The 22,975-nt window shown below is 49.7% G+C and overlaps 1 protein-coding gene across 2 annotated transcripts in view; it reads left to right on the forward strand.

Moving 5' to 3' along the window:
• The first annotated feature begins 7,767 nt into the window (after positions 1–7,767).
• Positions 7,768–22,975, forward strand: part of LARP1 (La ribonucleoprotein 1, translational regulator) — a 118,182-nt gene continuing 102,974 nt past the window's right edge. For both annotated transcript variants that reach the window (XM_068278348.1, XM_068278349.1), the window contains exon 1: positions 7,768–8,060. In XM_068278348.1, the coding sequence (XP_068134449.1) occupies positions 7,886–8,060 (175 nt within the window). In that variant the 5' untranslated portion in view covers positions 7,768–7,885. The remainder of the gene's footprint in view (positions 8,061–22,975) is intronic.

Below are 22,975 nucleotides of genomic sequence, written 5' to 3' on the forward strand. Positions count from 1 at the left end.
TAGCGTTTTGCAATGTCTGGTGTGTCCTAGCCCTGATGGGTACCTTTAGAGGCCTAGCTACATAAGAGGCCTAGCTATATTTTTAAAACATTTTACTGAACACAACTACCTTGTGATGAAATCAATCTTGGGCCTTAGATTAAAAAAGCATTTTGTGAGTTTATGTTTTCCTAAATCAGTGCAGCAAAGTTGTGCTGCAGGTAACAGTTGGTGACGGGTTATAAAAGTGATTTATTGGACATCATCCAGTCAAGCAGTTTACACACAATTAAAAGCAAGCTGTGTGACTGAGCAATGACAGAGGACTAGAAAACACTGGTGTCTACAGGTGGGTTGTTCAGAATAGAAAAAAAACTGTTAAAACGGACCTGAACTCAGAACTTCCTCTCTGCTCTAAAAAATAAACAACAGCATAATAACCTTTAACCACTGTATCCACCACTACAGCATATCTACGACCTCTGTGACTTCATCTAAGCCACGAGGACGTAGATATACATCTTGTGCTTGATTGGGCATTGCTCCTGTGCACACCTCCAGCACTATCTGATGCAGCACTAATTGGTGAAAGGGAATATATGTTCCCTGAGCCAATAAGATTGATTTGTTACCATTAAAATACTTTTAATTTTGTCAATTCATAGTGAAAAATACACATTTTAGCAGAATTTCATAATTAAATATCCTCACCATAAATTGTGACAGATACATAATCTAAGTTTTGTGATAATAGGTAGAAATAGCCAAGTAAAATTTGTGTTTTTTATTTACAATGTTTAACTATTCATCTTTGATTTCCTACTGGGTTTGAATTACACCTTCAGGCTCCTTTTACACTTGCCTTGCAAACCTACATTGCATTACGCTGTTTATGCTGTACTGATATTCTTGGAATGAATGTAACAAAAAAAAGTTCCCCTGGGGGGTACTCACCTCGGGAGGGGGAAGCCTCAGGGTCCCAATAAGGCTTCCCCCATCCATGTAGCTGCAGGCAGTCCAGCGCTGGCTCCCCCGAAGTGTCCCAGAATCCTCCCTCGACAAGCCTGACAAGCGCTGATTTATTTACCTTTCCAGGCTCCAGCGGGGGCGCTGTTGCGGCTCTCAGCTCTCCTTCCCCACCTCCCATCTACATCGATGGCACCGAGGTGGCCAGAGTGTCCTGCGCTCGCCTGCTGGGCACCACCATCTCCAGTGATCTTAGTTGGAGAGTCAACATCACATCAACCCAACGGAAAGCCCAGCAGCGACTCTTCTTCCTCCGCCAATTGCAGAAGTTCGGCATGGCGCAGGAGATTCTAACATGCTTTTACACTGCCACCATTGAATCGATCCTCTGCTCCGCCATCTTGGTCTGGTATGCGGGAGCCACCGTCAGTGACAGGCACAAATTACAGAGGATCATTAGGTCGGCGGAGAGGACCATTGGGAGACCTCTGACCCCACTTGACCACCTGTATAACACAAGACTGCGAGCCAGGGCACTGAGGAATGCAAGTGACCTCTCTCACCAAGGGCACTGTTTTTTCACCTCACTTCCACTGGGTCGGAGACTCACTCCGGGCCATCCCCACCAAGACCACCAGACACAAGAACTCTTTCTTCCCGATGGCCGTCAGCCTCTTGAACTCCCTTAATATTCTACCACCCTCTATCAGCGCCCTACCACCTGCATAGGAGCGCCCTACCACCTGCATTAGAGTGGTAGACTTCAGCAGTGTACTTTTGAAAGATGGATACTGAGCTATATGTATATATATATATCTAATGCTGATTGTATATTGTGTATGTCTATATTTGAGTATGATGTATTACTGTCATTCTAACGTTTTTCCTGCCTTTTCTTCTATGTACCGCTCCATTGTGCCAAACCCAATTCCGGGCATGACTGTAACGATCGGTGTAACACAGAGAGGGTCTGATTATTGGCGATCTGCAGTATCACCGAGAATACAGATATATACCCGATTATTGATGATCTGCAGTATCACCGATAATCAGATATATCACTAACCTCTGGACACCGGAGAGATATGAGTGTTTTGGTACAACAGTAATACTTTGAGGAAAGCACCTGGAGAGCAGGTACAAAGGCAGTAAGGAATACTGCACTAGAGAACCAGGACCTTCCAGTAGCCTGAGAATCTCCTGGGGGGAGGAGTCAGGCTGGGAGAAGGAAGGACCAGAGAGTGAGTGACACCAATAGGAGGGTGCCACTAATGATCTGTGAACTATCTCTAAGGTGGGAAGATAGCTCTCGAAGTCGGACAAGCCAGGTCGGCAACACACGGACAGATAAGTACAAAGACAGGAGACAGATACAGTAATCCTAAGACATGCAGAGTTTGGCAACAGAGTATCAGATATAGCGAAGTACCGAATCAGTAATCAGAAGAGTGGTCAGGAAAGCAGAAGGTCATAACAGATAATAACAATGCCTAGTCTTGGTGTGAGCTCCGTGATCATCAACACCCTGGAACTAGTCTGACATATAACAGAATGGTAATACAAGTCCCTAGACTGGGTGTGAGGTCCTTGATCATCAACACCCTGGAACTAGTCTGAAGTATAACAGAATGGTAATACAAGTCCCTAATCTGGGTGTGAGGTCCGTGATCATCAACACCCTGGAACTAGTCTGAAATATAACAACTGTCAACACAGAATCTAACAAAAGGTCTGAGTGCTTCCACGTAGTGATCGCAACGGCAGACAACCAGCGAATGACCAGCACCCAGTATATATAGCACAGCGCTCTCCAGCGCCTCCCCTAAGTGCTGGACAAATGGGAACTGGTTGAATCGTCAGCTGACCGGCTTGGTCAGCTGACTACCTTCTGGCTGTCATAAAAGTTCTGCCTCTCAGCGCGCGCGCGTCCTTCTGAACCTGTGTGGACTATCAGACCCAGCCACACCAGCCATGTGTTGTGTACCACCCGCCGCGCTGGACGCGGAACCAGCCACACCGCTATCAGGGCATGCGGCGGTTTCTCCGCGTTCAGCCATACCAGTAGATGTAGGCCCATGCGTGCAAACTGCCGCGCTGAACGCGGAATCAGCCGCCTTGTTCTGAACACACGCGGTGGCTTTTCCGCGTTTTCTCACAATGACCCAGTCATGCTTGGCGAAATAAAATGATTCTGATTCTGGAGATAGGCGAAAATAGCCGATGTCCGTTGGGTCCGCTCTACTGCGCAGGTGCAGGAGACTTGCGCCTGCGCAGTAGAGCGGCCCGACAGCGATCAGCTATTTCCGCCTATCTCCGAGCGGAGAGCCGATACTGCGCCTGCGCTGGAGCCGGGAAGGTAAATATTTACATCCTCGCTGTTCGGGGAGCTTTATCTCTGCCGCCGTGGGACCGAGGAGGACGGGGAAGCCTCAATATGATCTGGAGGCTTCCTCCACTCGAGGTGAGTACCCCCCCAGGGGAGGTTTTTTTCGTTACAGGGTTTCTTTAACACATCGGGCTCGATTCACAAAGCGGTGATAACCCAGTTAAAGACTTTAGGCGTGATAACCATTTTATCATGCCTAAACTCAGTTTAGGCATGATAAGTTTAGGCATGATAAGTTTAGGCATGATAAGTTTAGATTGCACGCAAAGTCCCGCACGCAAAGCAGCGCCATTAAACTCTATGCGAAGTGCATTAGACTTTGCTAGCGCAAAACTTTTGATCAGCTGTGCACTGCGGTGCTAACCCAGTTGGTGCTTAAACTTATCACGCCTAAAAACTTATCACACCTAAACTTATCATGCCTAAACTTATCACACCTAAACTTATCACACCTAAACTTATCATGCCTAAACTGAGTTTAGGTGTGATAAAGGGCTTTTCACCAGCGTGCTAACTGTTAGCACCGCTTTGTGAATCAGGCCCATCATCTGGATGGTGATGGTTTCTTGTCTTCCCTATTTTACTGCAGGGCAACACAACGGCAATGCAGGGCAATGGGCCCTGGCACACTTGTTCACACCCAGGGCATTTTGCGTTTTTTTTAAAGCGCCTGGCGATTTTCTAAATTGCCCTAAAAGCGCTTGTGCAAATGGAGGAGCGGGAAGCGGAAGACGGATTGGCACTGCGCGGTGGGCAACATAGGACAGGTAATGTATAAATGTACACATGGGGGGCAGCTGAAATCGATTTGGAATCGGCCTGCTGTGTATAGGCAGCCGACAGATCTCTCTCTAATCAGATTCGATCAGAGAGAGATTTGTCTCTTGGTCGAATCTGCCTATCACCGCTACATGTATGGGAACATAAAGCATCGTACTCATCACCCAGCGGGTCCAGCGACACCCCCTTGACAACGATCGTTAAGTGACGCCTCTTCCTGCATGCTACGTTACACGATGGGTGTGAACGGGAAGTCAAATGATCGAGGTACTTTGTGGAGTCGTCGGGGATCTTAAAGATCCGATACGTCGTGGCGGTTGTTATCGCCACGTGACGCTAAGCAACATTTGCGTGATCGCGCACCTGTACCCATGTCGTGAGATTGCGTCAACGACCGCACATCACTCAAGTAATCACTGGTCATTGGGAAAATCACGACATGGGTACATAAGGTAGCCATAGATCTAGCGACTTGGAGGCCGATCAACCATCCGTTTCGATTATTATAATCGAATTGGATGAAAATTGGTGCCGCCAAGCGCATGCCCGACCGACAATGCGACAAATTTTGGGGCGAAAAAAGATGTTGGGCCGACTTACTCGATCGGGTGCGCAGCAGGAATGGTGTGTAATTTCGACGAAACCCCCATCGCAGTCCCTTCTAATGATAAATGTCCCCCGGTGCCCCGTGCAAGTTATACATTACCTGTCCACGGCCTGCGCTTTTCCCTCTGCTGCTCCGAGCGCGCTCCGCTGTCCATACACACGCACCCCACGTGGTTTCCTAGTAGCTGCGTGTGTATGACGTCACACACGTGCGCCCTTACTAGGAGACCACGTGGGGCCCGTGTGTATGCAGTGGAGGAATCCCGGAAGCCAGCGGAGGGACAAGCAGAGGCTGTGGACAGATAATGTATAAGACGCACGGGGCACACAAACATAACATTAGGGTGACAGCGGCGAGGCGGTCAGATGTGACGTCATAAGGCCGAGTTCGTATCGATTTCAGCATGAAATCGATTGGGAATCGGTCTGCGGTGCATGGGGGGTCGACAGATCTCTCTGTAAACAGATTAGATGAGGCCTCATTCACTCCTAAAAACGAAAACACAAACGTTTTTGTGTGCTCCCCCCCGGCGCTCCACTGCGCACTGTGTTTCTGGTAAAAGTGATTTTCTAAAAGCTTTTTCAGAGCGGTTTTGGTAATTCACTCTCTGACGCAAGTCAGGAAGTGAACTTTTTGACCCGGAAAATTTTCGTTTTGTGGGCGAATTTAAAAAAAAACCCTAGTATGAACGAGCCCTAAGGCCTTGTTCACATTGCGTTCGCTTGCGCATCTGTCCGTGGTGGGCTTTTTTTCCAGGGTTTTTTAAACCGTTTTCCAGCGATTTTCTGCGCATTATATCGTTTTTATGGGCTTTTGTAGAGCGCTTCCGTCTTTTGGTCCGGAAAAAATTCGGAAACAATAAATACAATGTATTTAAAAAAAAAAAAAAAAGGCTCACGCAATTGCTTGCTAAAGCGATTTTGTGAGCGTTTTGCGTTTTTCCTATACTTTCCATTGAGGCAAATCGCCCCCAAAATGGCCCAAGCACCGCTTTTCTAAGTGGATCGCAAACCGCTCAGATATGAACGCTCTCATAGAGAATCATTGCACAAGCGGTTTCAGGGTGATTTTAAAAATCGCCCGCACTTAAATTTTTACAAAAACGCCCTTAGTGTGAATGATCCCTCAGAGAGAGATCTGTCTCTTATGGTGGCCATACATGGTACAATTTTTTCATACAATCTTACCATTTCTATGTAGTATAAGGGTAAATTAAGTGAATATACTGACAGGATAATTTAGGCATTTCCCTTATATTACATAGAAATGGTAAGGTTGTATGAAAAAATTGTACCATGTATGGCCACCAACGTGGCCACACACCATACAATTTTTTAAATATCTGTTCAATTTAAAGAATTGCAATCAATTTTTCTGATTGTAACATTTCACAAATATGACCAATGTACCACACACCTATGTTACATTTTTTCTTCAATTATGATAAAAATGATTGGAAACACTTGGGTGTGTATATTAATCAATTAAAGGGAAGCTTCAGGGAGGGGATTAAAAAAATAAAATTCCACTTACCTGGGGCTTCCTCCAGCCCGTGGCAGGCAGGAGGTGCCCTCGCCGCCGCTCCGCAGGCTCCCGGTGGTCTCCGGTGCCCGACCCGACCTGGCCGGCTGCCAGGTCGGGCTCTTCTGCGCTCCATTTCCTGGCACTTCTGCGTCCCACGCCGGCGCGCTGACGTCATCGGACGTCCGCCGGGCTGTACTGCGCATGCCCAGAACTACTGCGCCTGCGCAGTACAGCCCGGCGGACGTCCGATGACGTCAGCGCTCCGGCGTGGGACGCAGAAGTGCCAGGAAATGGAGCGCAGAAGAGCCCGACCTGGCAGCCGGCCTGGCCAGGTCGGGCACCGGAGACCACCGGGAGCCTGCCACGGGCCTCCTGCCTGCCACGGGCTGGAGGAAGCCCCAGGTAAGTGGAAATTTATTTTTTTAATCCCCTCCCTGAACCTTCCCTTTAACAATCCAACACACACCAAACAATCTTTAATAGAAATTGAAGAGAAATATCTGGCAATCCGGATCGATTTAAATAGAAAAAAACGGGAAATCCGATCGGATTTTTCAGTCGAACGAAAAAAAAAATCTTTTCATTTTTTTTTAAAACATACGATCGTTTTTATTGAATTACTGTAAAATCGGATCAATTGATCGTATCGTGTGTGGCCACCTTTAGGCTCCTTGCACACTGCAAATCCGTTTTGCGATTCCGATTCCGATTTGCAATTCTGATTTTCCCTGAATACTGTTAACAGAAAAATGGATCAAAAAATGCAGCTTGCAGTAATGATTAAAAAGATTAAAAATCGGAATCGGATGTAAAAACCGATTAAAAAGCGGAATCGGAATCGTGTGCAGGGGGCCTTAGGGCTCTTTTCCACTAGCAAGCGCGATCGCAAGCGCAAATCACCTGCGCTTGTGATCACACAGGCTCCTTTTTCCACTGTCGGGGGTTCTGTCGTACCGCCGCCAGGAGTGTTACGCGATTTCGACAAGAATAGCGCAGGACGGCGATCGCGTTTCGGCAAAAAAACTAATCGCGATCAAAGCGCGGTAGTGGAAAAACGGCTGTGATGCGCTTTTTAAATTGCATTGCAGCCAGTGGAAAAGGGCCCTTATGCTAGGCATACACGGGTCGATCCGGCGGCCGCCGCGTCCCCGCTCGTCCTCACGTGTGCCCAGATCGATTCCCGCTCGTCCCCGCTGGCACTTATCTTCCACTCGATTCGCTGCTATTGTCTGCCCGCGGGTAACAAGTGCGGAATCGATCCCCGCGGTGATCGGACATGTCGGATATTATGGCTCGATTGATAATCCTCCCTCGATGCCGTGTATGCCCACCATTAGTCGGATCTGCCCATCATCGCCTGTATGGGCACCGGTATGGGCACCGGTCAGAACTCAGAGAGAAAGTCTGCCTGCGGCGGGACACATGTTGTCTCCGCGGCGGCGCGCCCCGTGCGCGCGCCTCCATCTCCTCCCCGTCGGGGGCGCGCACGTCGGCGTGCCTCCCCGCGCGCTCCCGCCCAGCCCCGTCGCGTGGTCTTGCCTGGCTTCCATATTGCAGCAGCAGCGGCGGCGGCAGTAGCAGTAGCGGTGTCACGTCGGGAGGCCGCCAGTGGAGAGGGGGGATCCGGCCGGGCTGCGGGACACATGGCTGCCCAGGTGGAGGCTCCGCTTATGCCGGCCCTGCAGCAGCCGGAGGCGGACAAGCAGGAGCAGCTCACCCCGGAGGAGGAGGACGGGCGCCGGGACTTCATGGAGGCCCCCCCGCCCAAGGTGAACCCCTGGAGCAAGGCCAGCGGAGTCAACGGACAGATCCCCGCAGGTGGGTGCAGCTCTGGGCCCGGGTGCAGTGCTGGGGCCCCCCGACTGTCTGACCCCTGGTGGCTTCACTCCATGCAGTGCTGATGGCCGATCTGATGACAATCTGCCTACACACTATACAGATCTGATTGTACAATCTCACATCTATAGAGAGCTGGCCTTACACCACCCCATGCAGCTCTGGGGGGGGGGGGGTGCTGGGGCCCCCCGACTATCTGACCCCTGGTGGCTTCACTCCATGCAGTGCTGCCCCCCTCCCCCTGGTCATCTGACCCCTGGTGGCTTCACACTATGCAGTGCTGGTGATAGATCTGATGATAATCTGTCTATACACTATACAGATCTGATTGTACAATCTCACATCTATAGCGTGCTGGCCATACACCATACAATCCCAACACCCCATGCAGCTCTGGGGGGACAGTGCTGGGGCCCCCTGGTGATCTGACCCCCCCCCCCCCCCCCCCCCGGTGGCTTCACACTATGCAGTGCTGGTGATAGATCTGATGATAATCTGCCTACACACTATACAGATCTGATTGTACAATCTTAGAGCTATAGAGTGCTGGGCATACACCATACAATCCCCCACCCTGTGCAGCTCTGGGGGGATGGGGCAGTGCTGGGGCCCCCCCGACTGTCTGACCGCTGGTGGCTTCACTCCCTGCAGTGCTGGTGATCGATCTGATGAGAATCTTATCTACACACACTACAGACCTGATTGCACAATCTTACATCTATGGAGTGGAAGAGCTATAGCTGGCCATACACCATACAATTATTTCCTCCAGTCGGACAGTAGATTAGATAAAAACGTCTAATTGGGCAAAAAAGTGTGAGTTTCATAGGCGCTGTGATCAACCTGCGATCGATATTATGTGATCGGCAATGGCGGTCCTTGGTGACGCTGATTGTATAGTGGATTAGCAGATGGAGAAGACTTTGAGTCGATAAGCTTGTTCTGCTAAGTGGAAGCGGTAACCTTGGAATAGATTGTACAATCAAATTGTATGGCGTGAGCACAATCCGAATTGGCAGAAACCTAATTGGTTGCACAAAATTGGCCATTCGCGCCGCATATGTGAAATGAAACGACGATACTGATTGGCTGCCTATATCAATCAGTCAACTTTGGTGTCATGGTTCCTTGTACTTGTCTTGTTGAATTCCCCCCCCCCCCCCTCGAAATGCAACAGCCACAAAATCGGTCAGAGGTACGCAATGCCTGAGACCCAATGCTGCTTTTGACATGTAACTTTTGGTTGTGCTACGTTCGCTGTACTGCCATGGGGGTCCCAACAACCCTAAAGAGCCTTGTTGCAATTTTTGTCGTATTCAGAGCGCAATTTGATGTTTGGCGTATGCGCAACCCCCTTTTGCGCTTTTAAGTCCTTGGTTGTTGTATCAGGTGGTACATTGTTCTTGTTTTTAATTGTACAAAAATCTGAAGGGGTGTAAGATTAAGATTGGCATGAAAAAATTGTATGACAAAGTTTTTGCCAAGGTAGTTTGTAGATTGTGCTGTGTGTGGCAAGCTTGCATGACTACATCTTGTGTGTTTTTTTTTTTTAACGTATAAGATTGGATTGTAAGGTGTGTGTGGTCAGGGCAGGCGTTGATGGGTTTCTGGCAGTTTTTGGGCCAGGCTAAGTTGCTCTGATCGCTCGCTGGGTCTGATGCAGCAGTTTTTAGCTCTGATCTCTGGACTGGGTGTTTGAGGGAGGTGCTGGGAGTGTCTGATGTCTCAGGTTCCATGTGGCCTGGAAGTCTCTCTCTGCCATTCACATGTAATACAGACAGCAGATGATTTGGGGCCTGGTGGCAAAAACTGAATTTATAGGGCCCTTGTCCTAGGCTAGGGTGTTTGGGAATAGAGGCCCCCTTCCCCCACCCCCCAATGTACAGTTCCCACCACTGCTACAACAGGACATAATGTATGAAAAGAGCCATGTCCCCTCCCCCAAGCAGGTTAAACCAAATGGGGGAGGGGCACTGCTATCTAGTTTGAGTGCTTTGACACCTCACTTCTAAAGCCTGAAGAGTGTTTTTGGTGTTTCCCATTACTTTGTACAGCACCACGGAATAGGTTGGTGATTAATAAATAATAATTATGTAACATGAACATGCATGGGTAGGTTAAAAATCATCAGCCAATCAGAATGCCTGTATGTGTAGCGTGTCCGTACTGCTACAATGTGGCGGCGTATTGTCGCTGGTTTTACACTGAGCACACACTGTGAGATTGCATGCTGGATCTGGGAAACGACCGATATCTCCCCGCTTGCAATACACTATTTTAATATCGATTGATCTCATGCCTTGCATTTTTAATCAGATTGCAGCGGAAGATAAACAAAGTGCCCACCGCTACCGTTTTACCGCTTTATGCCGCACAAGGCTATGCGGTCATCGGTCTGTCGGTGCGAATCCCCTTCCTCCGATAACAAGAACATACACGGGGGTGATCGCTGGTGAGACGCTCGTTTTCCGGTTGTAAATTTTGTTGCTGTTTACAGCTTGGAGTTTCGACAAACCAAATTGGCAGCAACCGCTATTGATTGGGGCAAGTTTGCGTTGGTTGCAAGAAAAATGTGCAACCTGGAAGGCTAAGGTCACGGTGTTGTTTTTATGAGAAGCAGCGGGTAAGCGTGCGTCACTTATTATCCGCGCACTGCGTTGGATACAGCGAAGCGTCCACTGGAAAGTGCGCGTTTGGCGGTCGCGCACTGCACGCCGTTATACCGCAGCACACCTGCCGCATTGTGAATGTCGCAGGTGGTGTATTACCGTGCGGCAAGCCTCGCTAAAGTGTCTGTTCTGCCGCAAAGCACCGATGTAAATGTAACCTTAGAACATAATCATTTTGATCAACTCGTATTCCTGAACAATAATCTGTCAAAACGTTGTTTATAAATTTTATAGTGCCTAGATTCTATTATTTTGACCATCAGAAAAACATTCAGAAAAGTTAATTGGTTGGCCCCTAAATTTTCCCTAGACTATGATGCATACAGACATAGGACTATGGCAGGGATTAGATTGTGAGCCCCTCTGAGGGACAGTTAATTGGCAAGACAGTATGCGCCGTACAGTGCTGCGGAAGAGTCCAGCGCTATATAAATGACGATTAACTTATGTCCACTTTCTTAGGAAGGCGCTGTAAGATATTTAACACGAAAATGTTTGATTTGATAACAAATCAAAATTAAACAAAAACCTAATATTCTTAAAGGACAACTGAAGTGAGAGGTATATGGAGGCTGCCATATTTATTTCCTTTTAAACAATACCAGTTGCCTGGCTGCCCTGCTGATCCTCTGCCTAGCATTTAAACGCTAGCTTTTGAAGGCCTTTAGGAAGCCTTCAAGGCTAGCGGTTAGGGTCCCTACATTGGTTAACGTCTCTAAAAGCAACACGTTGCATTTGAGACGAGACTCGGCACCGCGATCTACCGCCAGGCTTTCATGGAAGCCTTCAAAAGCTGGTTCAGTACGCTCCCATTCACTTTATCTGAACCAGCCCTAATAATTTTAGCCATACACCCTGAACAAGCATGCAGCAGATCAGGTGTCTCTTACATTGTCAGATCTGATTGCATGCTTGTTTCTGGTATGATTCGGGCACTACTGCAGCCAAATAGGCAACAGGTATTGTTTAAAAAGAAATAAACATGGCAGCCTCCATATATCACTCACTTCAGTTGTCCTTTAAAATTGCTATTTAATCTATTGATCAGGATGATACTTTCTTTTGGCGATCACACGTGGGTTGGAGCAATGGCTGCATAGACTTGTACTGCTTTTATTGGTACAAAAGCTGGACAAAATTTCAGTGAGATTTTTGCGGAAATCCAATTAACAATGATGCAAGATAGTAATTCATGCAAGTCATCAATATCGGGGCAATAGACGCTACTCAGTTTTCATAAGCTCAGGTAAATGGTAGCCTTTTCCAGGGCTGGGGAGTCAGTACAAAAATCTTCCGACTCCTCGGTTTATGAAACTCCGACTCCGCGTACCCAAAATGGCTCTGACTCCTCGACTCCGACTCCTTAGTCTAATACTTAAAGGGATACTGTAGGGGGGTCGGGGGGGGGAGGGGGGTTATATGAATATTGTAAAAAAAAATAAGCAATTTTATGATGTTATTTTCACTACAGGTCCTCTTTAAAGCTTTCTAGACTATTTATTAACTATTACTATTTATTAAAACAATGCATACATCTATGCGATGCCATGGACTTGCATTAGATGTGTGTATTGACCCTGGTTTTTGGTGATGGTTGGAAATGTCCTACTTACCTGACCGATCGGTTTTTGACTGTTTTCCATTCACTTCTATCAGAAACCGATCGGAAATCAGATTGGACATGTTGGAAGTAATTGATCTGACAGTAAATCTGCCAGAAAATCTCAGTGTGCCCAGCATTAGTCTGTCAAGCTGTCTCAGGGCCTGTTCTCACTTGGGCGATTAGTGAGTGAATCCTGCTAAACGCCAAAGCGCTAGCGCATTGCAAACTAAGAGCCTTTTTCCACTACCAATCGCTAGCGTTCGCGCTAAACGCTAGCGATTGCGATTCAGCAAAGTACAACATTTTCCTGGCGATTGCTATTTTGCTATGCAATGCACTGCATAACAAGATCGCGGCAAAAATCTCTCTGCCGCGAGATCAAGTAAAATATGAATCGCGGTAGTGGAAATTACCTACCGCGATTCCTATGCTATTTGGCAAACCGTAGTGATTTAAAAATCGCTAGCGATTTGCGATTCAGCATCGCAATCGCCGCTAGTGGAAAAGGGCCCTTAATGGCAGCGATCTCACTGCCGTCGATTGCAGGCGATTAGCGGCAATCGCAAAACATGTAGCATTTTGCCGCGATTCTAGAGCGATCACGATACAGTACTTAAAGGACAACCGAGGTGACATGATGCGATTGACGACGTGTGTATGTATGGTGCCAAGCACACAAATAACTAGGCTGTGTTCCCTTTTTTTTTTTTTCTCTCTACCTGAAAGAGTTAAACATCAGGTATGCAAGTGACATATCTGTCTGGGTCAGACTATAGCATGGACCCTCCCTGATAAGTAATTACACCCATAAAATACTTCCCTGTCAGTAAATAGCTTCTGAGAGCAGGAAAGAGATAAAAAGGGTCAATAATTCATAGATTGGAGCTCTGGCATACTTCAATGAAGGTGTCATTGAGCAGAGACAATGACAGTAAACACTTAACTAGATTCTAGATTTAAAGAGTAACTGTCGGGCGTAAAATCAAAAATCAATAGTTTATTTGTATCTGGTAAACAAGTAAGGATGCTAACCAGGCAACCCAAAAGTTAAAATCACAATTGCTTTTCTTCTTAATAAATTATCATTCCCCAGTTTGACTCTTATTTGGTACACAAAAGAGAAGTTGCAGGGCATGCTGGGTTGTCCTTTTTTTGCTTCCTTACTTCCCCTCAGACATAACTAATGCAGCCTGATTGGCTGAAGCCTCTTTCCCTACTGTTTTCCCCTCCCACACCTCTGTTCCTCTCTGATTGGCCAATATTTCTCATGCTGACACAATGCACTTTCTATAGTGAAGGGCGGGCAAATCAGGCAGAGGAGACTAAGGGCGGATATTGCATCACGACTGGCTTCAAAATAGCCACAGTAAATATAGAAACTGTCTAGAATAGGGTTCTCTACTTTTCCTTTATAAAATTCACAGAAATCCTAATGTAGAAAGCGCAATACATCTGTTAAGTAGAGCAAGTATTTATCTACTCCTGTATTTTTTTTTTCCCTGAGATAGTATGGCTGACAGCTCCTCTTTAAATATAAAATAAAACTGTGGGATATCTAAAATAGTCGTAGGTGAAGGAGGATCGATGCAATTGTTTTTCTCATCAGTATATTTTCACCTCGGATGTCCTTTAAAAAAGCGCTGTTCGCAATCGCTCAGGAATCGTGAGAGTGTACAGTGATTTTACTGCTAATTGCGGTAAAGTCTCCTGCGCTAAGCGCTAGCATTCTGCGATTGCTAGTGTGAAATGGGCCCTAAGCATTTATACTTACCTGGGCTTCCTTCTGCCTCCTGGAGGCCGTTGGCTTCCAGGCTGCTCCAATTGTCCGACTGAAGTAAGAGACCGGGCCAGCCAGTGGACGAATGGAGTGGCCAGGGAGGATGGCGAGGATGCCAACGGCCTCCAGGAGGCTGAAGGAAACCTCGGGTAAGCATAAATGCTAAACCTTTTTCGTCTCAGGTGCCCACTAATGGTACCCTTTTGATTGTTTGTTTAACTTCCTTAGCGGTAATCCCGAGTCAGGCTCGGGCCGAAAATCCACATCTCAGAGAGGTAACCCCGAGCTGGATCCATAGGAAATGTGTAATGTGCAGGGCTCCCACAGATCTAGCTGGCGTTATGAGCTTTAGGGTCTAAAAGCGTGTGAAACAATTGCACTAAATCAGACCCTAAAATCTGGAAATGATCCTACCGCCAGGGAAGGTAATCTTACCAAATTGATGTAGTAGAAGAGTAAACGGAGTGAATATACTTTAGGTATCCCTTTAAGGGGCCCATACACTTAACCATTTTCCCACTGACAGACAGCAGATTTGATCACTGTGATAGAATCTGCTGTGAAATCGTTGCGCAAACGCTGACCGAACGATCGTTTTCCGTCCGAAATCGATCGTTCCCGTTGATCTGTCCGTGCGGAAGATTTACCTCGATCGTCGATGGGTCGGGAGTGCGTCGATAGCGGCTTTCGAATGTCCGACGAGCGACGCTAGCGGCAATACATTTCCTGTTCCGGCCGGCGAGTATCCCCGCTGCTCCTCCGCTGGGCTCCGGCAGGCTTCACTACTTCCTGTCCCGACAGGAAGTTTAAACAGTAGAGCGCCCCCGGACAGGAAGTACAGTGAAGCTGGAGCCCAGAGCGGGGAAGAAGACAGCGGAGACCGGGGGACTCGCGCCGGTCTGATCAGGTAATGTATGCAAGGGGGGGGGGGGGGGGGACGACGCGGCAGTAGCTCCACAGATGGGGAATCGATTTCATGCTGAAAACGATTCACAATGTTTGCAGTAAGGGCAGCCATACAATCCCTCTCTGATCAGAGTGGGATCTATCTGTTGGTCGATCTGATGGCAAATCGACCAGTGTATGGCCGCCTTTAGAACACTTAGTAGCAGGGCTGTGGAGTCGGAGTCGGGGCAATTTTGGGCACCCGGAGTTGGAGTCATGGTTTCAGAAACTGAGGAGTCTGGAGTCGGAGTCGCGTGATTTTTGTACAAAATCCACAGTCCTGTTAAGTATTAGACTAATGCTAGATACACACCATGCGTTTCCGCGTTCGATGCGTCCGTCGATACGCGTCGATTCGATTATTTCCAACGTCCGATTCAAGCTTCGATGGATCGTTAGGTTGATTTGCCATACTTTACATGGCAATCGACCTAAAAATCATCGAAATTCGTTCGGAAATAATCAAATCGACGCGTATCGACGGACGCATTCGGCGCGGAAACGCATGGTGTGTATACAGCATAAGGAGGAGGAGTCGGAGCAATTTTGGGTTACCGGAGTCGGAGTTGGTGTCGTGGTTTCAGAAACTGAGGAGTTGGAGTCGGAAGATTTTTGTACCGACTCCACAGCCCTGCTTAGTAGTGGTAATATTGTACATTCAAGATTGCATAGCTAGTGGGCACCTTTTGAGCCGATACACACAATGCAAGTTTCACTTTAGATCCTGTTTCCAATAAAGAAAAATATTGGATTGGGCAAAAAAACAAAACGAATATACAGCTTACTGATTTGCCAATTACCAAGCTCAAAATTGTTCTTTAACAATAAGTGGATCAGACATACTTGTAAATCTATATCGATATACAATTGGGGAAAATTATGGGAATTCTAAAAGAATGTGTGTATGCTAGCTTTCTTCTATATCCAATCGATCTCCGATCTAAGTATTGAGGTAATCACTCGCTCGAGTAGGATCTAAAAATTGCATGGTGTGTACCAGGCTACAATGCCCAATCCTGCAACCAATCGATTGGTTTCAATCGTGACATTAAACGATTAGTCGTCCCGATTAACGGCCAAATTCCTGCTAACCGATTCCATCAAGTCAGTGGAATCGTTTCAAAAAGGGATCGATTGCATTAATCTGAGCCAATCGGCTAGAGGGATTTCGGACGATAATGGGCGCAAGCAGTCATTTCTGAGCGATCGGCTTTGGGATCGTACCTTTAATGGACACCTCAGAGGTACCCATGCTTCTAGCGATGGGCAGATTCAACCAAGCGACAGATCTCAGTCTGACCGAACAGAGATCTGTCAGCTGCCCATAAACCGCAGGCTTATTCCCAATCGATTTCAGCACGATATTTTTTCAGTAATCGGATTCCTGATGCCACTCTCCCCCTACCTACCGCCCCCCCCCCCCCCCCCCCCCCATATGTTTTATGTGCCTGTGCAGTTATATTCAACCTGTCATGCTGTACCTGAATGGCTACCATATGTCCGCATTGGTGCCTTACATGGCTGCGGGTGGGGGGGGGGGGCGGCGGCACATAAAACATTTGGGGGGTTAAAGGATATGGGAGGTCCTGTATGCCAGTATGAGGGGTGCAGGATGCAAAAGGGGTCCTAAGTGCCAGTATGAGGGGGTGCACGATGAGGTGACAGTACAGAGGGGGTCTTGTATGCCAGTATGAGGGGTGCACGATGAGGTGGCGGCGCTTAGGGGGCCTTTATGCCAGTATGGGGGTAAGGGGGGTCCTGGGCGCCAGTATGGGGAGGGGCAGGGTGAGAGGGTCCTATATGCCAGTATGGGGGGGTCGGGGTGAGAGGGTCCTATATGCCAGTATGGGGGGGGCGGGGGTGAGAGGGTCCTATATGCCAGTATGGGAGGCAGGGTAAGGGGGGATCCTGTGTGCCAGTATGAGGGGTGCAGGGTAAGGAAGGTCCTGTGTGCCAGTATGAGGGGTGCAGGGTGAGGGGGACCTGTATGCCAGTATGAGGGGTGCAGGGTAAGGGGGTCCTGTATGCCAGTATGAGGGGTGCAGGGTAAGGGGGTCCTGTGTGCCAGTATGAGGGGTGCAGGGTAAGGAGGGTCCTGTATGCCGGGTGCAGGGTAAGGGGGTCCTGTATGCCAGTATGAGGGGTGCAGGGTAAGGAGGGTCCTGTATGCCAGTATGAGGGGTGCAGGGTGAGGGGGACCTGTATGTATGGGGGGGTTCAGGATGAGGGGGACCTGTATGGTGGTGCAGGGTGAGGGAGGGGGGACCTGTATGTATGGGGGGTGCAGAATGAGGGGGACCTGTATGGGGGTGCAGGATGAGGGAGGGGGGACCTGTATGTATGGGGGAAGTGGTCCTGTATGCCAGGATGAGGGGTGCAGGGTGAGGTCACCTGCCCTGATTTCCCCCTCCCTCCAGGCGGGTGACACAGGAGGGGCTGATCTCTCCCTATGATGATGATGACTCTGCAGTCTGGGCGGGTGGGCGGAGCCAGGCATGCTGGAAGTCGCGCCTTCCGGCACCGGAGGGGTTAATGCCAGGCGCGAGCCCAGCGAGCGTTCCATCCCAGAGAGCTCGCGGCGTTCCGACGTTCCACTGGCCCCGCCCACCCCCAGCTTACCCAGCATGCTCCCTGCAGACAGGCAACGTGGGTCTGTCCCGCAGGCCCGAGCGGCCGCGCACGTGTGTGATCGGATGGCGGGTCACGTGGGGTCTCCCGAGCTGATATAAAGGCGGCCCGGAGGAGCGGGGAGGCGGCCGGGCACCATGTGCTGCAGGATGGTGTGCAGGGGGGGAAGCATTGCTCTGTACACTGACATGTGGCTTTCAATCAAATTAATACATTATTATTTGGTGTTAATGTAGCGCTGACATCATCTGCAGCGCTGTGCAGAGGATATGATCTTGTCTGTAAAGAGAGCGCTATGGAGGCTCCTTTAAAGGACACATTCGAGCAATTTAAAAATAAGAAAATCCACTTACCTGGGGCTTCCTCCAGCCGTTCTGTGCCCTCGCCACAGCTCCGCTCTCCGGTGGTGGCCCGGGGTCCCCTACGGCACAGGATTCGTACTGCGCCTGCGTGCGCGGCTCTCACTAAGGTACACTGCTCAAGCAACGCAAGCGTGACAGCGCAAGTCAGATGTTCAAAGTAGGCACTACTAACTTACTTGCACTCCCTCCAAAACTAATGGCCGCTCCAATTGTCCCACCCTGGATCCTGTCAGGTCCTGTGACTGTAGGATGAGATCCCTGCGCCTTGATTGGCTCAATAGGCTGCCGGCCACTTCACAGGCAGCCTATTGGGCCAAAGTGCGGGGATCTCGTCCTACAAAATGAATCGACTCGCATGTCAGCTAGCTGATTGTACAAGCTGTTAGTCGGTATTTCTCCTGTCTGACTCTCGGGGAAATTGCTGATGTTGCTGAAACCCAAGAGAAGCTGAAGACGTGTCTGACACTTCCGCTGCCCAGAGGATCAACTGCATACACATCACCATGGCAATAGGGACGCGAGCCCTCTGCTGCGCATGCGCACTGTGCCAGTTTGAAACGTATTGTATGGCTCTCACGGAAATACATTTTAAAGTATGCGGTGTTTTATGGCTCTCCCAGCCAAAAAGGTTCCTGACCCCTGGATTAGAGCTTGCTGAGCGCTTGTTAAAAAATCGCTCCCATTCACTTTAATTAAAATTGCGGTGAAAATCAACGCGTAGGTTTTTCACGATTGTGGCAATTTTTACCGCAATTTTAAAAGTGAATGGGAGCTTTTTTTTTTTTTTTTTTTACAAGCCCTAATCAAACACAAGCGCTCACAAAAGCACTTATAGTGTGGATCTGGTATAGTGTGGCTGAGGTCTTACAGCGAAGCCCGCCCTCACCTGTCTGCTGGTGCGCTCCTCCTGTGTCTTTCTCTATTGCTGTCGGAGTGCCTGAATTCTATGGCGGATGGATAGGTGAGTATTCTCAGTAGCCACCACTCTGTGGCACACATAGATTGGGGGGGGGGGGGGTTACCCGGCAGGCAGATTTTTCAATACCTTTCATGCTATAATCTGTGTACAGTGTGGCAGTAATCGGTTCCACTCGATCAGATATCGCTCAGAGAGGGATCTATCCGATGGTTGAATCTGGTGGACATCTATTAGTGTATGGCCAGGTGCTGTTCTGCACATGTTCATTTGTAATCTCCTGAGAAAATCCCTCAGGATAATCTTTAGTGTGAATGTAAGCGTCGCTACGGATGTCCCAGTATGCTGTTTGGCGTTCCGCAGTGTGACCTAAAGATGCCTCGGAATACATACATACATACATACATACATACATACATACATACATACATACATAGGGACTGGTTATAAATAAGTAATGCTCAGTGCAAAGCTTGATTCTCTGAGTTGATGACACTTTCGGTTTGAGATGCATCTTGGGATTGGTCTGTGAAATCTGCCAGTGCTGAGCTGCTGGTGGGCATGGCTCCGGTGCTGAGCTGCTGGTGGGCATGGCTCCGGTGCTGAGCTGCTGGTGGGCATGGCTCCGGTGCTGAGCTGCTGGTGGGCATGGCTCCGGTGCTGAGCTGCTGGTGGGCATGGCTCCGGTGCTGAGCTGCTGGTGGGCATGGCTCCGGTGCTGAGCTGCTGGTGGGCATGGCTCCGGTGCTGAGCTGCTGGTGGGCATGGCTCCGGTGCTGAGCTGCTGGTGGGCATGGCTCCGGTGCTGAGCTGCTGGTGGGCATGGCTCCGGTGCTGAGCTGCTGGTGGGCATGGCTCCGGTGCTGAGCTGCTGGTGGGCATGGCTCCGGTGCTGAGCTGCTGGTGGGCATGGCTCCGGTGCTGAGCTGCTGGTGGGCATGGCTCCGGTGCTGAGCTGCTGGTGGGCATGGCTCCGGTGCTGAGCTGCTGGTGGGCATGGCTCCGGTGCTGAGCTGCTGGTGGGCATGGCTCCGGTGCTGAGCTGCTGGTGGGCATGGCTCCGGTGCTGAGCTGCTGGTGGGCATGGCTCCGGTGCTGAGCTGCTGGTGGGCATGGCTCCGGTGCTGAGCTGCTGGTGGGCATGGCTCCGGTGCTGAGCTGCTGGTGGGCATGGCTCCGGTGCTGAGCTGCTGGTGGGCATGGCTCCGGTGCTGAGCTGCTGGTGGGCATGGCTCCGGTGCTGAGCTGCTGGTGGGCATGGCTCCGGTGCTGAGCTGCTGGTGGGCATGGCTCCGGTGCTGAGCTGCTGGTGGGCATGGCTCCGGTGCTGAGCTGCTGGTGGGCATGGCTCCGGTGCTGAGCTGCTGGTGGGCATGGCTCCGGTGCTGGGCTGCTGGTGGGCATTGGCTCCGGTGCTGGGCTGCTGGTGGGAATGGCTCCGGTGCTGGGCTGCTGGTGGGAATGGCTCCGGTGCTTGGCTGCTGGTGGGCATGGCTCCGGTGCTGGGCTGCTGGTGGGCATGGCTCCGGTGCTGGGCTGCTGGTGGGCATGGCTCCGGTGCTGGGCTGCTGGTGGGCATGGCTCCGGTGCTGGGCTGCTGGTGGGCATGGCTCCGGTGCTGGGCTGCTGGTGGGCATGGCTCCGGTGCTGGGCTGCTGGTGGGCATGGCTCCGGTGCTGGGCTGCTGGTGGGCATGGCTCTGGTGCTGGGCTGCTGGTGGGCATGGCTCCGGCGCTGGGCTGCTGGTGGGCATGGCTCCGGCGCTGGGCTGCTGGTGGGCATGGCTCCGGCGCTGGGCTGCTGGTGGGCATGGCTCCGGCGCTGGGCTGCTGGTGGGCATGGCTCCGGCGCTGGGCTGCTGGTGGGCATGGCTCCGGCGCTGGGCTGCTGGTGGGCATGGCTCCGGCGCTGGGCTGCTGGTGGGCATGGCTCCGGCGCTGGGCTGCTGGTGGGCATGGCTCTGGCGCTGGGCTGCTGGTGGGCATGGCTCTGGTGCTGGGCTGCTGGTGGGCATGGCTCTGGCGCTGGGCTGCTGGTGGGCATGGCTCTGGCGCTGGGCTGCTGGTGGGCATGGCTCCGGCGCTGGGCTGCTGGTGGGCATGGCTCCGGCGCTGAGCTGCTGGTGGGAATCGCTCTCTGGCGCTGGGCTGCTTGCCGTTTGCAACAAAGTGTGCATCATTACTGAAACCAGCACCTCTTTGCTCATAATTATAGCGATTTATAAAGCCGTTCACCTGTGGGGACGTTTTCTACTTATTTTTAGTGGAAATGTCACAGATTTCAGATCTGTTAAAGTTCCGATCATTTGAGTCATCAGTGATTCTTATAATGGATTGGCGATTTATTAAGTGTGCATTCTTTACGATGAGCACTTTTGTGGCAATAGACCTTAAGCCTCGTCTACACGTGCCGATAGTACTTATCAATCGAGCCGCTGATGCGGCTCTATTGATAACATCCAACAGGTCCGATTTTGCTGCAGCCGATTCCCTGCTCGTTCCCCACGAGGGGACATTGGCAGGGAAACGAGCGGAAGATAAGCGGCACCGGCGGGGACGAGCGGGGGATCGAATCCGACGCACGAGCGGGGACGCGGCGGGAACGCGGAAGAGGCGATCCGGCGGCTAATCGAGCCGCCGGATCGCCTTGTGTAGACGAGGCTTAAGTTAAAGTCTATCAGCCTGATTTATTATTTGCAAATGTCATTTGGCACATTAGGAGTGGAGAATGCTATATATAGGCCACAATGGAGGACAACAGTATTTAGAGTGAGAGGGATATGGAGGCTGCCATATTTCCTTTTAAGCAATACATGTTGCCTGGCTGTCCTGCTGATCCTCTGCCTCTAATACTTTCAGCCATAGCCCCTGAACAAGCATGCATCAGATCAGCTGTTTCTAACATTGTTGTCAGATCTGACAAGATTAGCTGCATGCCTGTTTCTGGTGTGATTCAGGCACTACTACAGCCAAATAGATCAGCAGGGCTGCCAGGGAACTGGTATTGTTTAACAGGAAATAAATATGGCAGCCACCATATCCTTCTTACTTCAGTTGTCGTTTAAAATTGAGTTTCATGCAGCAGCTCAACTCTTTACACAGCAAGGCTTAATAGTACATTTTGTATTTGTTTAGAACAGCTTTTCCACAGTGTTTCTAAAAGAACTATAGTTACAGTGTGCTACTATGCAATGGATTAGTGTAGGTGATGACTGAGTAACCAGGGCTCTTGCTCTGAACTGGAAGTTTGGAGTTTCCTGAGAGTCTGTGCTGCAAGTTACTGTTGCTGTAGGTGCAAAGAAATGAGGATTCAGCTTTGTCAGTTTTTGTCTTTTTAAATTTTTACCGGGCTACAGGTTAAAATGGGAAGTATTTTTAAGATCTGTGAAGTTCAGCAAGACTTGTTGGTGGAGATCTGTGTTTATGGTAGTTTTATGAGGAGTTTCCCTGCATGATGCTTTCTCTTGTAGGTAGAGACTGATACTTTTATTGCTCTCGGCAGCTCTGGTAAAAAGATTCTTGTTTTCAGGTTAGGAAAATGCCTCAGATCGGAACACAGACAGCAGTATAGGTAATTCTGACAACTTCTAACCTCCCCTTGCTTCATATTTAGTAAAAAAACAAAAAAAAAACCTTTTGGGCTAGACTTTTTGAAACAAAGCTATGCCTGGTATAGACCAGTCCGATCGAATGGAAGCTTTGTTTTTTAGAACGCTTCCAGTACGTGCGACCAAGAACCTTATGGATTATGTGCAGTACTGGTCTCAAAATCAATCTCTTTCCTGATCAGGAGCAGATCAAACAATGGAAAATTTCCCATTGATCTGATAGGAAAATTGCATGGTCTATACCAGCTCTTATGCTGGGCATACGCGGCTCGACGCAGGCTTATCAATCGAGCCGCTGATGGCTCGATTGATAATATCCGACGTCTCCGATCACCGCGGGGATCGATTCCGCGCTCGATACCCGTGGGCGGACAATACCGGCGAATTGAG

This window comes from Hyperolius riggenbachi, chromosome 3, assembly GCF_040937935.1.
Source record: "Hyperolius riggenbachi isolate aHypRig1 chromosome 3, aHypRig1.pri, whole genome shotgun sequence".
Classification (NCBI taxonomy): domain Eukaryota; kingdom Metazoa; phylum Chordata; class Amphibia; order Anura; family Hyperoliidae; genus Hyperolius; species Hyperolius riggenbachi.